General features: G+C 50.4%; 1 protein-coding gene across 1 annotated transcript; it reads left to right on the top strand.

The window, feature by feature from the left end:
• Nucleotides 1–1,428: 1,428 nt before the first annotated feature.
• On the top strand, nt 1,429–13,930 carry P4hb (prolyl 4-hydroxylase subunit beta). The gene is given in 12 exon segments (XM_028853582.2): nt 1,429–1,665; nt 2,583–2,606; nt 2,609–2,788; nt 5,280–5,413; nt 5,527–5,664; nt 10,750–10,854; nt 10,960–11,085; nt 11,297–11,497; nt 11,829–11,949; nt 12,063–12,244; nt 12,346–12,432; nt 12,959–13,930. Coding segments are annotated over 12 exon segments (1,527 nt in total). The 5' UTR covers nt 1,429–1,514; the 3' UTR covers nt 13,037–13,930.
• The last annotated feature ends 4,529 nt before the right edge of the window (nt 13,931–18,459 follow it).

Here is an 18,459-nt window from a genome sequence, read left to right as displayed (position 1 = left end):
TAAATACAATATTAGTCAATGTATGCACTTAATATGGGAGTGTTTCCCTTTTCTAATGACCCTTAACTAGCAGAATTGATTTTGTAGCAGGAAGCGCAAAAAAGGGGAGACTGCTAGAAGAGGCGAGTAGAGCGTCCGAGGGTGGGGGTGCAGAAGTCGGGTGACAGGCGTTAAGCAGTAAGGAGAAAGGGTGGACCGAACACTGACAGGGATTGCTCACAGCTGTAACCACAGCGCTCAGCAGGCTGGGGCAGAGCTTGGAAGTTTCGCTTCAAGTTGGAGGCCAGTGAATTCCAAGCAAGTCAGGGCTAGAGAGCCTCAAACCCAGAAGAAGACAGTGAATAGATAGAGTCTACAATAGAGTCTGGAATACGCCGAGATAAAATGTGAGTCTCTTATGTAACCCTAAATGCTGGTTTACAGAAGCCAGAGTTTCCATTATTAACCCACCCCAACACGCACAAATGCCATTTCAACATGTAGTCTAAACACCTAGAGCCTGACAAGGTACTGCTTTCTCCACGCTCCGTTCGGGCCTCCAAAGTCTGGAGCACACTCCACTCCGCGCGGTATCGGGTGCCAAGCGCCCGGGACGGTGGTGGCGCACGCCTTTAATCCCAGCGCTCTGGAGGCAGGAGCACCTCTGTGAGTTCGAGGCCGGCCAGGGCTACACGGAAAAGCTTTTTCTCGAAAAACCCAAAGAAAAAGCGCAGCGCCCGGGAAGCGTGCCTGCAGGCTCTGGGGACACCTGGCTGGGACCGCGACGCCCACTGGCTGGCGACAACTGTCCGGCCTGGAAGCGGATGGACCCCCGAGCCTAGAGGCACACTGCCCAGAACGTGGCCACGGCTGCACGGGCCGCACGCATACAGGAAGCTGTATCGCCTGGCTTCCGGGAGGCGCCGCGGGGGCGGCACCAGTACGGAGACGCGGTCCAGTCAGAATGCAACACGAGGGGCTTCAGAGGCGCAGGCGTGGCTCCGCCCAAGGGCCCGGGACTCCACCCCACTGCCACGTTCGACGAAGAAACGCGCAGGGTGCGCGCATCTCTCGGCCAATCAGGAGCCACGGGGCCGGCGGTGGGAAGCCGCGACCATTCCAGACGCAAGGAAGGCGTGGGAAAAGTCTCCAGTCAGAAGTCCAGAAAGAGAAAGTTCGCCTCTGCCAGCCAATCAGAGGCTGGGGAATGCGCTGTGTGTGCGCGCACGCGCGCGCACTCCGGCCAATCCTCGGCGGGCACGGGAAGGCCTCGGGTCTTTCTGGACTCTGCGGCCAAGCCTTGAGTGGGTGTCCAGTCTTTGCACGAAGAGGGCGGGCCGCTCCGCGCCTCGACCAATCAAACGGCGGCGCGGGGCGCATGCGCACGGCGCCTGACGCGCGCGGCGAGGGGGAGGTGTGGGCGCGTCCCCGGCCCAGGATTTATAAAGGCGAGGTCTGGAGCTACGCGCGCTCTCGTCGCCTCGGCTGTCCCGGCGGCGCCCACCTAACCGACCTGCCCGCTGCCGACCTCCGACATGCTGAGCCGTTCTCTGCTGTGCCTGGCCCTGGCCTGGGTGGCCCGGGTGGGCGCCGACGTCCCGGAGGAGGAGGACAACGTCCTGGTGCTGAAGAAGAGCAACTTCGAAGAGGCGCTGGCGGCGCACAACTACCTGCTGGTGGAGTTCTGTGAGTGAGCCGCGGGGCCTGGGCGGGCAGGGCCCCTGGTCCACAGACCGCAGCTCAGGGCCGCCCTCGGTGGCACCCAGCACTGCCCTGCTCGGCCGGCCCCTCTTGGGTGCGGTGGACGTAGCTCCCGGCTCGCCCCATGGAGCACGGGCTGGCGGGTCCCGGGCTGCACCTCGCTGGGAGCACCTACTGTCAGCTTCGCTGCTTCCAGCCTTCCAGAGAGCATCCTTCCTACCCGAAGTGGAAATCGCTGCGTTCAGGGCTCCTTGAGGGTGACTGAGGGGTTGAGAATCAGGAAGGTGTCTTTATGCCCGACGTCCACATGGCCCGATCCTTCTGTTAGCCGGGCAAAACAGGACGGGCTGCGTGAGCAGGAGCAATTCCGATAGAACAGGTCCAACCCTGTCTACTATGCCCACCCTACGTGTAACCTGCCATATCCTCACTGGGAAGCAGGCCAGATCCTAAGCTTTACTTCTCTTCACAAGTATGTGGACTCGAACACAGCTGCCAGGCTGCCTTGACAGACTGTCACATTCCCACACTAGAAAGAGCAGCTTCAGATAGGCATCTGGGCTCGTTCTTGCTAGGTGTATAGTGCTGGGCCAGCAACCTTTTAACCTTCCCTGGATTCTTAATGGGAAGTCCTAGGGATACATTGGCAATAGGAAGTTACAAGGCAGGATTGTTTTGCTGTGTTGGTGGTCACAGGGCAAAGTAGGGGTTGGAGTTGGTTGTCGCTCGTGGCCTCTGTCCTGATATTGCCCAAGAACAACCAGCTATCAGCTCAGTCTCATGTATGCGTTAAGAGGGTTATCTTAGTGCTGATAAGGTTTTTATGAAAGGAAGTACAAAGTAGAGGGAAGCAGTAGACCTGGGTCAAGGACTGCCTTCCAGTGTCCTGCTTTCTTTTTCAGATGCCCCATGGTGTGGCCACTGCAAAGCCTGGCCCCTGAGTATGCCAAAGCTGCTGCGAAACTGAAGGCAGAAGGTTCTGAGATCCGACTGGCAAAAGTGGACGCCACAGAAGAGTCGGACCTGGCTCAGCAGTATGGCGTCCGTGGCTACCCTACAATCAAGTTCTTCAAGAACGGAGACAAGGCCTCTCCTAAGGAATATACAGGTGTGCATAGCACTGCCCTTTAATGATTGTGTAGCCTTTGGGAGCTGACCAGAAGTATGTCTTAGAGGTAGGGAATCTTTTCAGAGGTTTAGAGAGGACCCTGTTTGAAGAAGGGTTCTACATCAGCATTTTTAAGTTTTTTTTTTTAATTTAGCATGCATTGGTGTTTTCCCTGCATGTATGTCTGTGTGAGGGTGTTGGACCTGGAGTTACAGACAGTTGTGGGCTGCCATGTGGGTGCTGGGAACTGAACCCAGGTCCTCTGGAAGAGCAGCCATCTCTCCAGCCCCTCTTGCATCTGAGGGCCATGGAAAGAAAGTTCCCTTTTTGGAGTACCTGACAGGAAGAGCGTCACGCCTAGGATGACCTACAGAGTAGCCTGTTGGCTGAGGCTTATCTTAGAGTTGACCAATGAGGAAAAGGAGATAAGTGCCTCTCTGAATGCACGGGGCTTTGAACTATTGGTGCTTCCAGACAGTGTAGGCGTGACACTTGGACTCACAGTGTGCCAGTACCAGGCCAAGCATTCCTCATTCTCATTGCACTTCTCCCTTTGGGACCCTTTCACAGTCACAACGTCCTAGTTGTTGGTTACAGACTGCAAATCCAAGCTTCAGACTGTCACCCAGCCATTGCTAAAGCAATTTTCATGTAGGCAACTCATTAGTTACTACTAGCAAAAGAAGACTTGGATCTCCAAAGCCAGTTTCATGGAATAGCCTGTGTTCATAAAATATCCCTTTGAGCAGCCTTGTACGCTCTGGTCACTTCCCTGGGATGTCTCTACTTTTTACATGAGTTCACTATTGGAGTAGAAAGTTCCTGGTCTGGAACTTCATGTGTTGGCATACGTATGGCCAGCACCTGGGAGGCAGAGACAGGAGTATCTGATAAGTTTGAGGCCAGCCTGGTGTTGCTTCCAAGCCATCCAGGTCTACAGAGTAAGACCCCATCTGAGGGAGCTGGAGAGATGGCTCAGTGGTTAAGAGCATTGGCTGCTCTTCCAGAAGACCGGGTTCAATTCCCAGAACCCAGATGGCAGCTCATAACTGTCTGTAACTCCAGTTCTGAGGGATCTGACACCTTCACACCAATGCACATAAAATAAAAAAAGCTAAATAAAAAACCATCTGAAAAGTATGACACTCAGTTGATAGAGTTCTTGCCTAGCATGTTTGAAGACCTGGATACAGTCCCTACCACTGAGTAAACTGGGCATGGTGACATTTTGTTTGCTTGTTTTTTTGTTTGTTTTTTTGAGATGGGGTTTCTCTGTGTAGCTTTGGAGCCTGTCCTGGAACTCACTCAGTAGACCAGGCTATCTTCGAACTCACAGAGATCCACCTGCCTTTGCCTCTGCCAACCGAGTGCTGGGATTAAAGGTGTGCACCACCACTGCCCTGCTTGTTTTTTGTTTGTGTGCACACGCTCCTGAAACTTAGTATTTTATATGTGTGTCTCTTGTGTGTTCTGTGCCAGAAGAGGGTGTTGGATCTCCTAGAACAGGAAGTTGTGGGCCACCCATTGTGGGTCCTAAGAACTGAACCCATGTCCTCTTGAAAAGCAGCAAGTGCTCTTTTTTTGTTTTTGTTTTTTGAGGTAGGATTTCTTTGTGTAGCCTTGGCTGTTCTGGGATTCCAAGTGCTACTATACCTGGCTTCAGCAAGTGTTCTTTTTTTTTTTGGTTTTTCGAGACAGGGTTTCTCTGTGTAGTTTTGTGCCTTTCCTGGATCTCACTCTGTAGACCAGGCTGGCCTTGAACTCACAAAGATCCGCCTGGCTCTGCCTCCCGAGTGCTGGGATTAAAGGCGTGCGCCACCACTGCCCGGCTCAGCAAGCCCTCACAATAAAAAAATTCAAAGAAAAAAATTTTTTTAGCCAGGTAGTAGTGGTACACTCCAGAATCATGGTAAATCTAATGTGCAGACCTACCTTGATTAGTCCAAGTGGCCAGTCCAGGAGGAAAGAGTCATCTGTCAGCCTCTACCTCAAGGAAGGAGCAGGCCTTCTTTCTCCTCACCACGTCTGCTTTGGGTGCACTCAAGCACACAATATTTTTCCAGTTCTTACCCATCTGGGAAGTGGATAGGGCAAGTTCCAGACAGGAACACCTGGCCCACCCTGGGTGTTGGGGTCTAGTCGAGCCTGTTTTAGGGTTGGCAGAACTAGCACTGGAGTTGACTAACCACATCTCCAGGGGTGTAGCCTGGTGTGAGAGCGCTGTAGCAGAAACTGAACTGAATAAACTCTCTAGCATTTAAGGAAATTTGGAAAATGCACACAGACTGGGGAGAAATGGATGGTGAGGAAGCCTTGCTTTCCAGATGTGTGCACTCTTTGACAATCGTGGGAGCCTCTTCTGGAATCCAGAGGCTAGCCAGTTCTCTATGGGAGAACACCTTGCTCTAGGGACGGGCTGGCCTACCTTGAGCCTCCCGGTGGGGTCGGTGATAGCCTGTTTGACAGGAACCTGCATTTGTTTGCGGTGTAGCTGGCAGGGAAGCGGACGACATTGTGAACTGGCTGAAGAAGCGGACAGGCCCTGCTGCCACCACCCTGTCTGACGCCGCAGCCGCGGAGTCCTTGGTGGACTCAAGTGAGGTGGTTGTCATCGGCTTCTTCAAGGTAAAGCATTCCGTTTGGCCTGTCCGTTGTCCTTACAGAGGGAGGGGTTCTGGTGGCTTGGGTACTGCTGAAGGTTGGGGTGTGTGGTAACTTGCCTTCCGTTCCTCTTCCAGGATGTAGAGTCAGACTCTGCTAAGCAGTTCTTGCTAGCAGCAGAGGCTGTTGATGACATACCTTTCGGAATCACTTCCAACAGTGGTGTGTTCTCCAAGTACCAGCTGGACAAGGATGGGGTGGTCCTCTTTAAGAAGGTGAGTGGCCCTTGGGCAGCTGTGCCCAGAGCAGTTCAGGGGTTGGTCTGCAGGGGGTGGTGTTGCCTGCTTGTATTGGGAAGAACCAAGCGGGGCCGATGGATGGATGGATGGTGATGAAGGCTCTGCTGTGTCATTGTGGAGTCATGCTGGGGCAGCCACCTTACACTGTGGCCTTTGGACCAGCTTCCTGTGACAGCCAATACACTAGGTCTCCTGAACAATACAAAGTGGTGGTGATGGCAAGTTGTAACCAAGTTGGCTGTTGGAACCACTCTCTCTCTCCTTCCCTCTCTTCCCCTCTCTTTTTAAGATAGGGTCTTACCCTGTACCTCTGGCTGGCTTGAAATTCACTTTAACTCATGGTAGTTCTCCTGACTCCATCTCCTTAAAGACACACGCACACGCGCGCACACACACACACACACACACACTGAGTTTCTCTGTGTGACAACTCTGGCTGTCCTGGAATTCATACTGTAGTCCAGGCCGGCCTCAAACTGAGAGATCTGCCTCTCCGAGTGATGGGATTAAAGGCTCGAGCATCTAGCCGGGCAGTGGTGGCACACACCTTTAATCCTAGTACTCTTGAGGCAGAGGCAGGCAGATCTCTGAGTTCAAGGCCAACCTGGTCTACAGAGTGAGTTCCAGGACAGGCTCCAAAGCTACACAGAGAAACCCTGTCTCGAAAAAAAACAAACAAAAGGCATGCACCCTCACCACCCAGCTTAAAGAGATTTTTTTTTTTTAAATTTACTTTTAATTTTATGTGCATTTGCCTGCATGTATGTCTGTGGGGGGTGCTGGAACTGGAGCTACAGACAGTTGTGAGCTGCCATGTGGTTGCTGGGAATTGAACCCAGGTCCTATGGAAGAGCAGCCAGTGCTCTTAACTGCTGAGCCATCTTGACAGCCCTTGATTCTTTTTTCCCTCCCCCAGGTAGTGTGTCATATACCCCAGGCTAGTTTTGAACTCTATGTGTAGCTGAGCCTGCCCTTGAATTCCTGATCCTTCAGAGTGTATCACCACACCCAGTGATTTGGTTTTGTTATGGTTTTTTTTGTTTATTTGTTGTTTTAAGTTATACACTTACTCTGTTGCCCAGGCTGGCTTCCTACTGTTTCTCTTTGGGATGTTAGCTCTACTTCCACCAAATGAGCTGGATTTTCCTGTCTGCCCTGAAACAGACTAGCAGGGCCAGATAGTTCACAGTCAGGCCAGGCCAGCCAGCCACTGCTTACTTTCTGTCTTGCCTGGAAGATGACATGCATCCTAGACTGAAGACAGCTCTGGAACTAGGGAAGGCAGCCAGAGCCGCTGGTATAATGTCTGTCATGACCTGGTGGGGCCGCTGTGTATAGCAGAGACAGTGTTGTGGTATCTGAATGAGACTCTCAAGCCAGGCCTTTGCAGCAGTCCCCAGCTGAATGAGAGCTGTTTTTTGCCATAGTAGTAGATGGAACAAATTGTGTGGCTATATTGCCAAGAAGATGGCAGCCCAAACCAGGTAGTCAGTTTTGCTTCCAACCTTCAGTGAAAGGTTGTGGGAGTCGATTGTTCTGCTGGAGGAGGAGCCTTGTTGGTTGGTAATGGTGACTCAGCATCATACCTGGAGAGAGTGTCTGATGGGACCCTTAACCCACTCGTTTTCCAAATGCATTCCAATCAGTATCCTCTCCATTGTGGCTGGTTTGGGGGAGATAACAAGGACACCCGTGCCCTGTAGGCTCAGATGGGGTGCAAACACAGTGGCCTCAGCCAGTTTTCACATTTCCATGCCTGGAACCTGTGGTTGTGTGAAATGAGTACTTCTGGTTCCTTCCCTGGCCCCAACTGCCTGCTCCTCTTCTTTTAAAAGTTTTTAGTTACGTGTGTATTTGTACGCCTGCTGTACGGGTTTGTGCGTACAAGTACGGAAAAGAGGGCTTTGGATCCCCTAGAGCTGCAGTTAATAGGCAGCTATGAACTGACCGACGTAGGTGCTGGAGTGTCACTGTGCTCCAGAGTAGGTGCACACTGAGCCGTCTCTCCAGCATCTGCCTCCTCTTGAAGTTACTTTTGGGAAGTGTAGTGGAAAGATGAGTAGTCAGCCCACCACCTCCTTGGATCCAACTGTCTTGGCGCAGAAGTGTCTGGAATAAGCTGGGCATGGTGGCACATGTCTGTAATCCCAGCACTCACATGCTGGAGCAGGAGGATCACAAGTTTGAGGTTAGCCTGGAGTACAGGACAAACCCTGTCTCAAGTAACAAATAAAAAAACCCCAAACAAGCCGGGCGGTGGTGGCGCACGCCTTTAATCCCAGCACTCGGGAGGCAGAGGCAGGCGGATCTTTGTGAGTTCGAGGCCAGCCTGGGCTACCAAGTGAGTTCCAGGAAAGGCGCAAAGCTACACAGAGAAACCCTGTCTCGAAAAACCAAAAAAAAAAAAAAAAAAAAAAAAACCCAAACAAATCAAAAAAGCTGGCCATGGTGTGGTAGGGGTTTAATCCCACCACTGGACTTGAGACCAGCCTAGTCCTGTATAGGAAGTTCCAGGCCAGGCAAGGCTAAAAATTGAGACCTGAAAACAATAAAGAGTTATGCCTGTACCTAACATGAGTAGGCTTTTTATTTTCCCTTGTCATTGCCTAAACCATACAATGTAACAACTAATCATAGAGTATTTACATTGTCATCATGCCGGGCAGTGGTGGACCATGCCTTTAATCCCAGCACTCTGGAGGCAGAGGCAGGTGTATGAGTTTGAGGCCAGCCTGGTCTACAAAGTGAGTTCCAGGACAGGCTCTAAAGCTACACAGAGAAACCCTGTTTTGAAAAAGCCAAAAATATTATGTCGTCAGCAGTAGGTGGATCTCTGGTCTCTGAGGTTGAGGCCAGCCTGATCTACAGAGTGAGAAGGATTGTGTTATCTGCCAGGCGTGGTAGCATAGGCTTTAGTCCCAGTACCCAGAGGCAGCTGGATCTCTGAGCTGGAGGCCGGCCTGGTGTGCATAGTCACTTCTAGGACAGCCAGGGCTGTCTAATCACTGTCTCAAACAAAAAGCCATCTGGAGAGGATGTAAACAGCAGGTCATAGATGCTATGAACTTTTATGTAAGGGACTTGGTGTGTGGATTTTGGATGGGAGGAGTTAAGGAATACCACGTGCCCACGCAGATACTTAGGAGTGGGTGTAATTTTATTCCTAGAGCCTCATTTCAGAAGTTTCAGAGCAGTAATGGGCTCATGGAATTTTTACCTGAAAAGTTTTAAGCACAGGAAACACTTTCTCTGCAGAACTTGTTTCTTGTCCACTCCTTATCTGAAGCGATGCCTTGGATGGTCTAAGCAATCCTGTCCCGAAGTTATGGAGGTGGATAGCTGTCTCTGCCTCGTGACCTCAGAATGCCTTGATCTGTGGTGGTGGTGGTGGTGGTGGTGGTGGTGGTGGTGGTGGTGGTGGTGGTGGTGGAGGAGGTGGTGGAGGATCCTGAGAGCTTGTGTGTGTGGATTCCATTGTCATACATACTATGTTAGAGGTTAGAACTGAGAGCTGAGTGTGGTGTCTCACCTGTAATCCCAGGACTCTAGAGGCTAAGCCATGAGAATTGCTGAGAGCTCAGGACCAGCTAGTGCTACATAATGAGACTCAGTTTCAAAACAAAAGAAATGGGTAGACCTAAGGTGTTACTGGAAATGAATGAGTGGGTTTTTCTTTTTACAGTAGATAAGCTTGTGATGTGTGGCTGTCTACTCCAGAGGCTGAGGTTGGAGAATCGTCTGACTGCAAGGTTTAGAGGACAGCCGGGGCAACAAAGTGACGTTTATGTGTTCACCAGTTCTTTCTGTGTCTGGTGTGTTGGGAGGTAGCCGAGTTTTTTCTGTTCCTCTGGTCTGTGCTGAACACATCCTACAAGCCCCCACCCTTTGCTGCAAACTAGGGACTCAGTGGGAAAATGGGCACCAGGAAGTGTGGTTCTGAAAGCAGCTTTGGCTGGACATGGTGCTGTATGCCTGTAATCCTAGCACTCAGCAGGCTGAGGTGGGAGGATGGTGAGGTTGAGGCCAGCTTGGGCTACAGTGCCTCTCAAGAGTAGTTTAGGGCCGGGCCCCAGTGGCGCATGCCTTTAATCCCAGCACTCTTGAGGCAGAGCCAGGCAGATCTCTGGGAGTTCGAGGACAGCTTGGGCTACAGAGCAAGATCCAAAACTACACAGAGAAACCCTGTCCCGAAAAACAAAAACAAACAAAAAAAAAAGAGTAGTTTAGGGCAATTGAGATGGCTCAGCATATAGATGTGTTTTCTACAAAGCCTGATGACCCAGGTTTGATCCCCCATTACCTACATGGTAGGTGGACAGACTGACTCCACAAATTGTCCTCCGAATTTCAACATGTGGGCATGCACCACCCCTCAAAAAAAAAGCATTAATTTTTTTTATTTACTTACTTAAATATGTATGTATTATTTGCTTGAATATATGTTAATGCACCACCATGTATGTGCCTGGTGCTTTGGAGGCCAGAAGAGGGCAGTGGATCCCCTGGAACTGGAGTTAGACTCAGTTGTGAGCTGCTGTGGTAATTTCTAGGAATTGAACTCAGGTCCTCTGAAAGAACAGCCAGTGCTCTTAACCATGGAGCCGTCTCTCCAGCCAGCGTTTTGTTTTTCTGCAAAGTAGCTTTATCTAGCAGATGTCCTGAGAAGGTCTGGATTCCTCTGTCATCATTGTGGGCCCCACTCCACCTCATCCTTCGAGGATCGTGCTTTGTGAGCCACTGTCTCTGAAGCAGAAGTGGCTACTTTCTTAGCGCTCCGCTCTGAAGATTTCTCCTGAGTTCTGTGGAGCCTGCAGTCTCTGCAGTGATGCCGCTGCCTTGGCCTGCAGAGACTGCAGTAGCTCATGCCCGTGCCGTTCAGTCAAGGCAGCGGAAGGACCATGAGCAGTCAGGCATGAGGTGTGAACAAGCCACCAAGTTTATGGGCTGGCTGCTGGTTCCAGGTGATGACTACATCCAGTTTAGGCCTTCAGGGACAGTTAGTGCCTGTCCTTTGAGGCTGGCTGGCCACAGCAAAGCTCACAGCCCCTTTTCTGTCTGCAGTTTGATGAAGGCCGCAACAACTTTGAGGGCGAGGTCACCAAGGAGAAGCTGCTGGACTTCATTAAGCACAACCAGCTGCCTTTGGTCATCGAGTTCACTGAACAGGTGAGGCCTCTCTGAAGGCAGAGTGGTAGGGGCCCTAGGACCACTGAGAGACTAGTCTGAGAACTGCTCATGACTCAAACCCACTAACTGTTACTTGTCCCACAGACAGCCCCAAAGATTTTTGGAGGTGAAATCAAGACACACATTCTGCTGTTCCTGCCCAAGAGTGTGTCTGACTACGATGGCAAGCTGAGCAACTTCAAGAAAGCAGCTGAGGGCTTCAAGGGCAAGGTGGGCCACCTTAGGACGTGGGTTTCTTTTTCAGGAGCTAGAAGCCTGCCTAGTCTCCCGCACTGCTACCCACTAGGGTCTGCATTATGGGGGCCCACTGGGCCAACTCTGTTACTCTGGTGAGGCAGCCCCAGGTTCAAGGTGTACAAAGCCATTTTGGGGTGTGAGCATGTGTCCATGTTCCGTCTGAATGTGCCTTTTCTCCCCCAAGATCCTGTTTATCTTCATCGACAGCGACCACACTGACAACCAGCGAATCCTTGAGTTCTTCGGCCTGAAGAAGGAGGAGTGTCCAGCTGTGCGGCTTATCACCCTAGAGGAAGAGATGACCAAGTACAAACCTGAGTCAGATGAGCTAACGGCTGAGAAGATCACCGAATTTTGCCACCGCTTCCTGGAGGGCAAGATCAAGGTGTGGAGTCGGGCCTGGGTTGAGGGGACAGCTCTCCTTGCAGAGTGGGATCTGGTGTCCTGTGCTCCTGAAGACATTAGCATAAGTCCCCAGAGCGAGGACCATAGACAACCCCCCTTGTGTGCTAGCCTTGCCATGTACCAAGTGCCAAGCTTCAAGCACCAGGACACCATCTGTATTTCAGTTGGTCTATGTTGAAGACTCAGCTTTCTCACCAGCTTCCTGGCAATATCAGCTGGGGTGCTTTATGGAGGACAGTGTGTGTCTCAGCTGTGCCAGGATTGGATTATGGGGCAGTGCTGTCCCTGACTACTCTCTCTCTCCCTTCTAGCCCCACCTGATGAGCCAAGAACTGCCTGAAGACTGGGACAAACAGCCAGTAAAAGTGCTAGTTGGGAAAAACTTTGAAGAGGTTGCTTTTGATGAGAAAAAGAACGTCTTTGTCGAATTCTGTAAGTGAGGGTCTCTGGCTTCCCTGCCTGTCCCCCATAGGGGCTTACAGGTTATAGCATACATCTGCAGGTGGCTCTGTCCAGGATGGACCCTCAGCACTGTTCTCTTTCAGATGCCCCTTGGTGTGGTCACTGCAAGCAGCTAGCCCCCATTTGGGATAAACTGGGAGAGACATACAAGGACCACGAGAACATCGTCATTGCTAAGATGGACTCCACGGCCAACGAGGTGGAAGCCGTCAAAGTGCACAGCTTCCCCACACTGAAGTTCTTCCCAGCAAGTGCAGACAGAACGGTGCGTTTTCCACCCAGGGCTCAGCTGGGCTGTTGTGCATGGAGGGGAAGCTGCTGTCTGTGGTGTGGGCCCAGTTCACCCTCTGTGCTCATTTCCTACAGGTCATTGATTATAATGGTGAGCGAACACTAGACGGTTTTAAGAAATTCCTGGAGAGTGGTGGCCAGGATGGTGCAGGAGATGATGATGTGAGTGTGATCAGCTCGGGGTTCTTGTGGGAGGTACCAGCTCAGGCTTTGACTTGGAGACTTGATGTTGCTAATTTGGGGGAAGGAGGGGGCAGGTCAGGATTGGATAGGGCAGGACTGAGGACATGGGAGGTGTGTGTCCTTGAGGTCCACCTGAGTACGAGTGAAGCAGGAAGCAGTGGGGCAGAGGGAAGTGGCCTTTCCTGTCGCTGCAGCACACAGCCAGGGAGGTGACCAGCAGTCAGGGTTTGGGCTGGGGCTACTGTCCTACCAGGTCTGCAACTTTGCAGTTCCTAGAGCCGTGCCCATTGGAGGTCATGAGCACTTAGCTGGGGTTCCTGACTCTGGAAACCATGCTGTATCTTGCCTTATACGCAGAAGCCTCATGCCTTACCATACTCAGGGCTCCGATCAACCAGAGCCACTGCTGGTGATGGCAGCCAGGTCCTTAGTATGAGGGCTTGTCTCACTGAGGGCAGCCACACTGCAGCTTTGGTACTTTAATGGAACTTCTCCCTTCATCCAGGACGTGGACCTAGAAGAAGCTTTAGAGCCAGACATGGAGGAAGACGATGATCAGAAAGCGGTAAAGGATGAACTGTAGTGGAGAAGTCAGATCTGGGCACCTGAACCCAAACCTCGGTGGGCCCTGCTCCCAGCAGCCCACATCTCCTAAGGAGGGAGTGTCATCAGAACCCAGGGAATCCTTCCGAAGCCACACTCATCTAACACACGTACACTTAAACCTGTCTCTGTTTTGCTTTTCAATTTTGGAAAGGGATCTCTCTCCAGGCCAGCCCATCTTAAAGAGCTATCTTTTGGTCTGTTTGTTTGTTAGTTTGTTTTTGATTTTTTTTTTTTTTTAATTGTGATGTACTTTTTTATATGTGGATTTGTCCCAAGTGCTCACTGAAATATTTGGAGATCTCACACTGGTAATGTCTTTCCTGTTAGAGAGGTTTATGCTGCCGCTTCAAATTTCATCTGTGAGACATTTCATCTTTCAGACAGTGTTTGACATCGAGACACTTGTTCCACCATAAAGTCTCCCTGAGACTCCTTCCTGCCCTGTGTAGGAAGTGATGGATCTGGGTTGGGTACAGTCTCTCTCCACCTTGTACTGGAGTTGCCATGGCAGCATGGCTTTTGTAGTTTTCAGTTAACCTGGGACTTAATGCATCCTGTCAGAGGGTGGGTCCCCCACGTGTGGAAGAAAGACTGTGTGGCTGGCTGCTGGGCCCAGGCCAGGCCTGGACAGCTCTCGCTCTTCAAGTCAGGACTACCAACCAGCTGGCTACGGGCACATCACTCTGTGACTGCTGGGTTTTCCTCCAGCATGGCCTGTGGCCTGTGTGGGGCAGAACTGGGACCCTTGATTCCCAGGCTGGGGGTCAGCCACGGACACTGGGGCTGACTCAGACGCCCGTTCTTGAGGCATTTCTACCATAATATTGGAATTGAGCACATTGGCTAAATAAAGTTGAAATTTAACTACCCATGGTCGCCTCTGCTTTCTATCTGAGCCAAGGGAACTGAGCTGAGATTCTGCTACCAAAAGGGATAGTGAGCGTCATGTGGTCCCTTTGTCAAGAGGATGCCACTACCCCCATTGGATTGTCTTTGAAATGCAGAAACCCGTGGTGATAGCTCACCACACAGGCTGTTTGACTCTACTGCTTCCCTCCTAAGTCTAAGATCAGTACAATGACCACATCACAACCCTGGATGCAGGTGTTAGGGATAGGTGATGCTGTTGATGGGTACTGGGTCATTGTAGGACCTACTTCTTCAAGTTACCCTGCCATGCATGCTGCAGTACATGCATGCCTGCATACACATAATGTCATATATGATAACTCTTTTGAGACAGCGTTTCTCTGTGTGTAGCCCTAACAATCCTGGAACTCACTTTTGTAGACCAGCCTGGCCTCAAACTTACAAAGATCCATCTGCCTCTGCCTCCCAAGTGCTGGGATTAAAGGCGTGTGCCACCACAGCCAGGCCACAGTAACTTTAAATTCAGGATTGAGCCCTCTAGAAGTAGGCATCCAGAAACCAGGCATGCAGCTCTCCGAGGAAAGAAAAACCTGATAATTGGGGTGGTAGTGGCATACCTTTTATCCTAGTGCTTGAAGGCAGAGGCAGGCAGATCTCTGAGTTTGAGTCTACACAGTGAGTTCCAGAAAGGGCTACACAGAGAAATCCTGTCTTGAAAAACCAATGTAAAAAGACACTTCTGGGGCTGTGGATGTAGCTCAGTTGGTAGGGTTCAGGCTCAAGGTTTAGTCCCCAGGACCATAGCATATCTGTTACCTTAGTTCTGGATGTGGACGCAATAAGATCAGAAGTTCAAGGTTATTCTCATCCACATCTTGAAGTTTTCAAGACCACCTGAGGCTACATGAAAGCCTGTGTTAGAATATTTTATCAGGAATGGTGGAGCATGTTTATAATCCTACTGCTTAAGTGTAGGAAAATTGGAAATTCACGGTCATCCTTGTTTATACAAGTTCACAGCTTGGGATATCTGATGTCCTCTTCTGGCCTCTGAGGGTACCTCCCTCCGCCCCCACATATATACATATAAATGAAAATGTTTCAAAAGGGAAAGCAAAGCTGGGTGCTGTGGATCTCAGCACTTGGGAGGCAGAGGCAGGTAGATCTGTGACTTTGAGGCCAGTATGGTCTACATAATGAGTTCTAGGTAAGACCCTGTCTCAAAAAAAGGCAGGGGGGGAGTCGGAGAGAAGGCTGGGCATGGTGGTGCATACCTGTAATCCCAGCACTTGAGAAGGGCAAGCAAAAAAGTCTCATCTTCAGCTACACAGTGAGTTCAGAGCCAGCATGAGCTACATGAGACTTTAAAAATAAGAAAGTTTAACTTGAAGACAGTTCAAGGGGCTGGAGAGACGGCTCAGTGGTCAAGAGCCATGTCACTGCTCTCCAGACGACCCCGGGTTCATTTCCAGGAACTCACATGGCAGCTCACAACTATCTGTGATTCCAGTTCCAGGAGATCTAACACCCTCACACAGACACACATGCAGGCAAAACACCAGTGCACACAAAATAAAAATAAATTAAAAAAAGACAGTTCAAACAGAGAAACTAAGACTGGAGTCAGTTGTTTTCCAAGGCTTAAAGCTACCACCTCATGTGCAATGGGGATGGTGATGCTCCTGAGTCTGGCTTTCCCTCTGGTATGGACACCTTTGGGAGACTTCCCCTCTGGTATGGACACCTTTGGGAGACTTGCCCTCTGGTATGGACACCTTTGGGAGACTTGCCCTCTGGTATGGACACCTTTGGGAGCACTGCAGTGTCTGAGAGTCTCAGGGTAGTGAGTAGAGGCTTACAGGGCCAAAGGGTCACAGAGCTCAGGTGTTCACAGGGGCCCTGACACAGTAATGCTACAAGCTGCCTGAGGTCAGACAGAGACCTGTATTCTTAGGAGCCTGTGTTTACACATGTGCGTGCACACACACACACACACACACACACACACACACACACTTTCTGAAGATATCCAGAGTAAGACATCTTTACATCACCAAGGATAGGTGCCCTCCTGCTTATAACCACTGTGTCAGACCCAACTGTAGTGGGTAGCCATTCCAGCTTTGATCTGGAAGTTCCAACCTCCAATGAGGCTTCGGTAACTGTCACGCCTACAAGGCAGGGCCAAGAGAGGACCCTGAAGACCCGAGATCCGGATGTGCGGGCTCTCTTGGTTCCTGGACCCTGGACGCTGGAGGTAGACCAAGCAGAGTTCTCCAGAGAACACCGCTGGATTGCGCTACACCTTTCCCAGACCCTGTAACCTATCCCTTCACTTGTAAGTTACCCCACAAAATAAACCTCCCTTTTAACTACATGGAGTTGCCTTAATATTTTAAACAATACCCAACTGTTGGGATGGACTGAAGGACTTACCGTATGATTATCTCCCAGGTCTAGGAGTGTGGGATGTGGTCATCTCCTCCATGGCTACCTTATCCTTCCATAAAAGTCCATGGATGTTCCAAGCTGATCTGGCACACAGGCAGGGGAAGGGGACTCTGTCACCTCCTCAAGCAGCACCCAATTGCCCAGGTATCTACCATTCTTTTTTTGTTTTGTTTTGTTTTTGTTTTTTGTTTTTCGAGACAGGGTTTCTCTGTGTAGCTTTGTGCCTTCCTGGAACTTGCTTTGGAGACCAGGCTGGCCTGGAACTCACAGAGATCCGCCTGCCTCTGCCTCCCGAGTGCTGGGATTAAAGGCGTGCGCCACCACCGCCCGGCGGTATCTACCATTCTTGATGCTGTCCATTCTGACTTGCAATTAGGTCAGATGTCCATTTATGCTGCCTTCACTGGCTGTTGGTGACTCATTATAGGGCTGGTTTCCAGCTACTTCAGTTCCAGAAGCTTCAGCAGGGACCTGCTGACACAATGGCCCATGATCACCTTAAAGTAGGTACAGTCATTTTGGAGTTTCACATGGGAAGGTGCAAATTCTGTCCCCAAAATGTGAGTCAAGGCTCTGGGACTGACATGCCATTAAGGGAAGACACAGGGCTTCCAGGGAAGAAAATCCAGCAGGGCTGTGAGCAGGTAAAAAGGTATGCTATACATCCTGCCCTAGAGACAGCCAGCGACCACTGCCCAGCTGTGCAGGGACTTGGTCTCTGGATAAGAAAGTCCAGACTAGGCAGCCACTGTCATGTGCTTCTGAGAGGAGCATGACTCAGAGATATCTTTCCCCTTTTGCAGATACAGCCAATGGAGCATTCCAAAGCCAGGCTGTTCCGGGCAGCTACAGGGTAGTGTCTAAAACCTCTGTGTCTGAAATTAGGATTAGTAAAATAACTGAAGGCTCTTTGGGGCAGTGGTGAGGGTTTAGTAGACTGGAATTTCCCTATCCCCCCAGGTAGCCAGAGCCATTAGCTTGAAACTTTAAAAAAGTACTGCCCTAAGGGGTCTTCAGGCTTTGAAGTTTAATTCTAGACTGACCATTTTGTGTGCCTATGCTGGATTACCTAACACCCAACAGCCCCCAGGCACTGGGTACATTTCACTACTGCTGGGTGGCATTGTCAGACTCTTTTTTCTTCTTAATTTTTTTGGTTTGGTTTAATTTAGGCTTGAGCCATCTCTGCTGCCCTTGAACTCACTCTGTATCTCAGACTGACTTTGGACTCATGGCAAACCCTCTGCCTTAGCCTCCAGAGTGCTGGGATTACAGGTTTGTGCTACTATGCCAAACTTGTGCTGGATTCTTCATTGTTGTTTTTGAGACAGAGTCTGGCTTTCCCACTAGGCAATGCTTTACCCCAGAACTATGTTCCCAGTTCTGGACTTTCATAAATTGGGACTGGGTATACAAGCCTGAAATCCCAATGCTTAGGAAGCTCAGGAAAGAGGATTGATTTGTTTTGTTTTGTTTTTTGTTTTTTTGAGACAGGATTTCCCTGTGTAGCTCTGGCTGTCCCAAAACTAGCTCTGTAGACCAACCTAGCCTCAAACTCACAGAGATCCACCCACCTCTGCCTCTAGAGTGCTGGGACTAAAGGTGTGTACCACCACTGCCCTGCTGGCAAGAAGATTAAAAGCTTGAGGGCTACAAAATGTTGGAGGTTTTTTTGTTTTGTTTTTTGAGCCTTGAACTTCTTGCCTCTCTCTCCCAGGCACTGGAATTACAGAAATTGTCACCACCCCAGCTTTGTGTAGATGTTTTAGTCCATTCTCTAAAAAGTAGAAATTCTAAATCTCATAGACTAGTCACTTTATAAGTCCATACTGGCTGAAGGAATCAGGGACAGAGGCATGTAATTCCAGGCTTTGTTCTAACATCAACCACCATAAAAGACTTGCATATTGTGGCTCCTACTGGAAGTCGAGGTATGCTAGGCAGAGACCTCAGCTCAGAACACACAATTCCCGGGAACACTGTGTGTAAGGCTTTGGGAACTAGACTGTGACTCAAACAGAAACCCCAAACTCAAGGACCTCTGGGCTCTAAGAGCTCTGTGCTCTCTAACCACAGAGG

Source organism: Peromyscus leucopus, chromosome 8b (assembly GCF_004664715.2).
Source record: "Peromyscus leucopus breed LL Stock chromosome 8b, UCI_PerLeu_2.1, whole genome shotgun sequence".
NCBI classification, from domain to species: Eukaryota; Metazoa; Chordata; class Mammalia; order Rodentia; family Cricetidae; genus Peromyscus; species Peromyscus leucopus.
The sequence above is the reverse complement of the archived record's forward strand: the minus strand, read 5'-3'. Positions and strand labels throughout refer to the sequence as shown.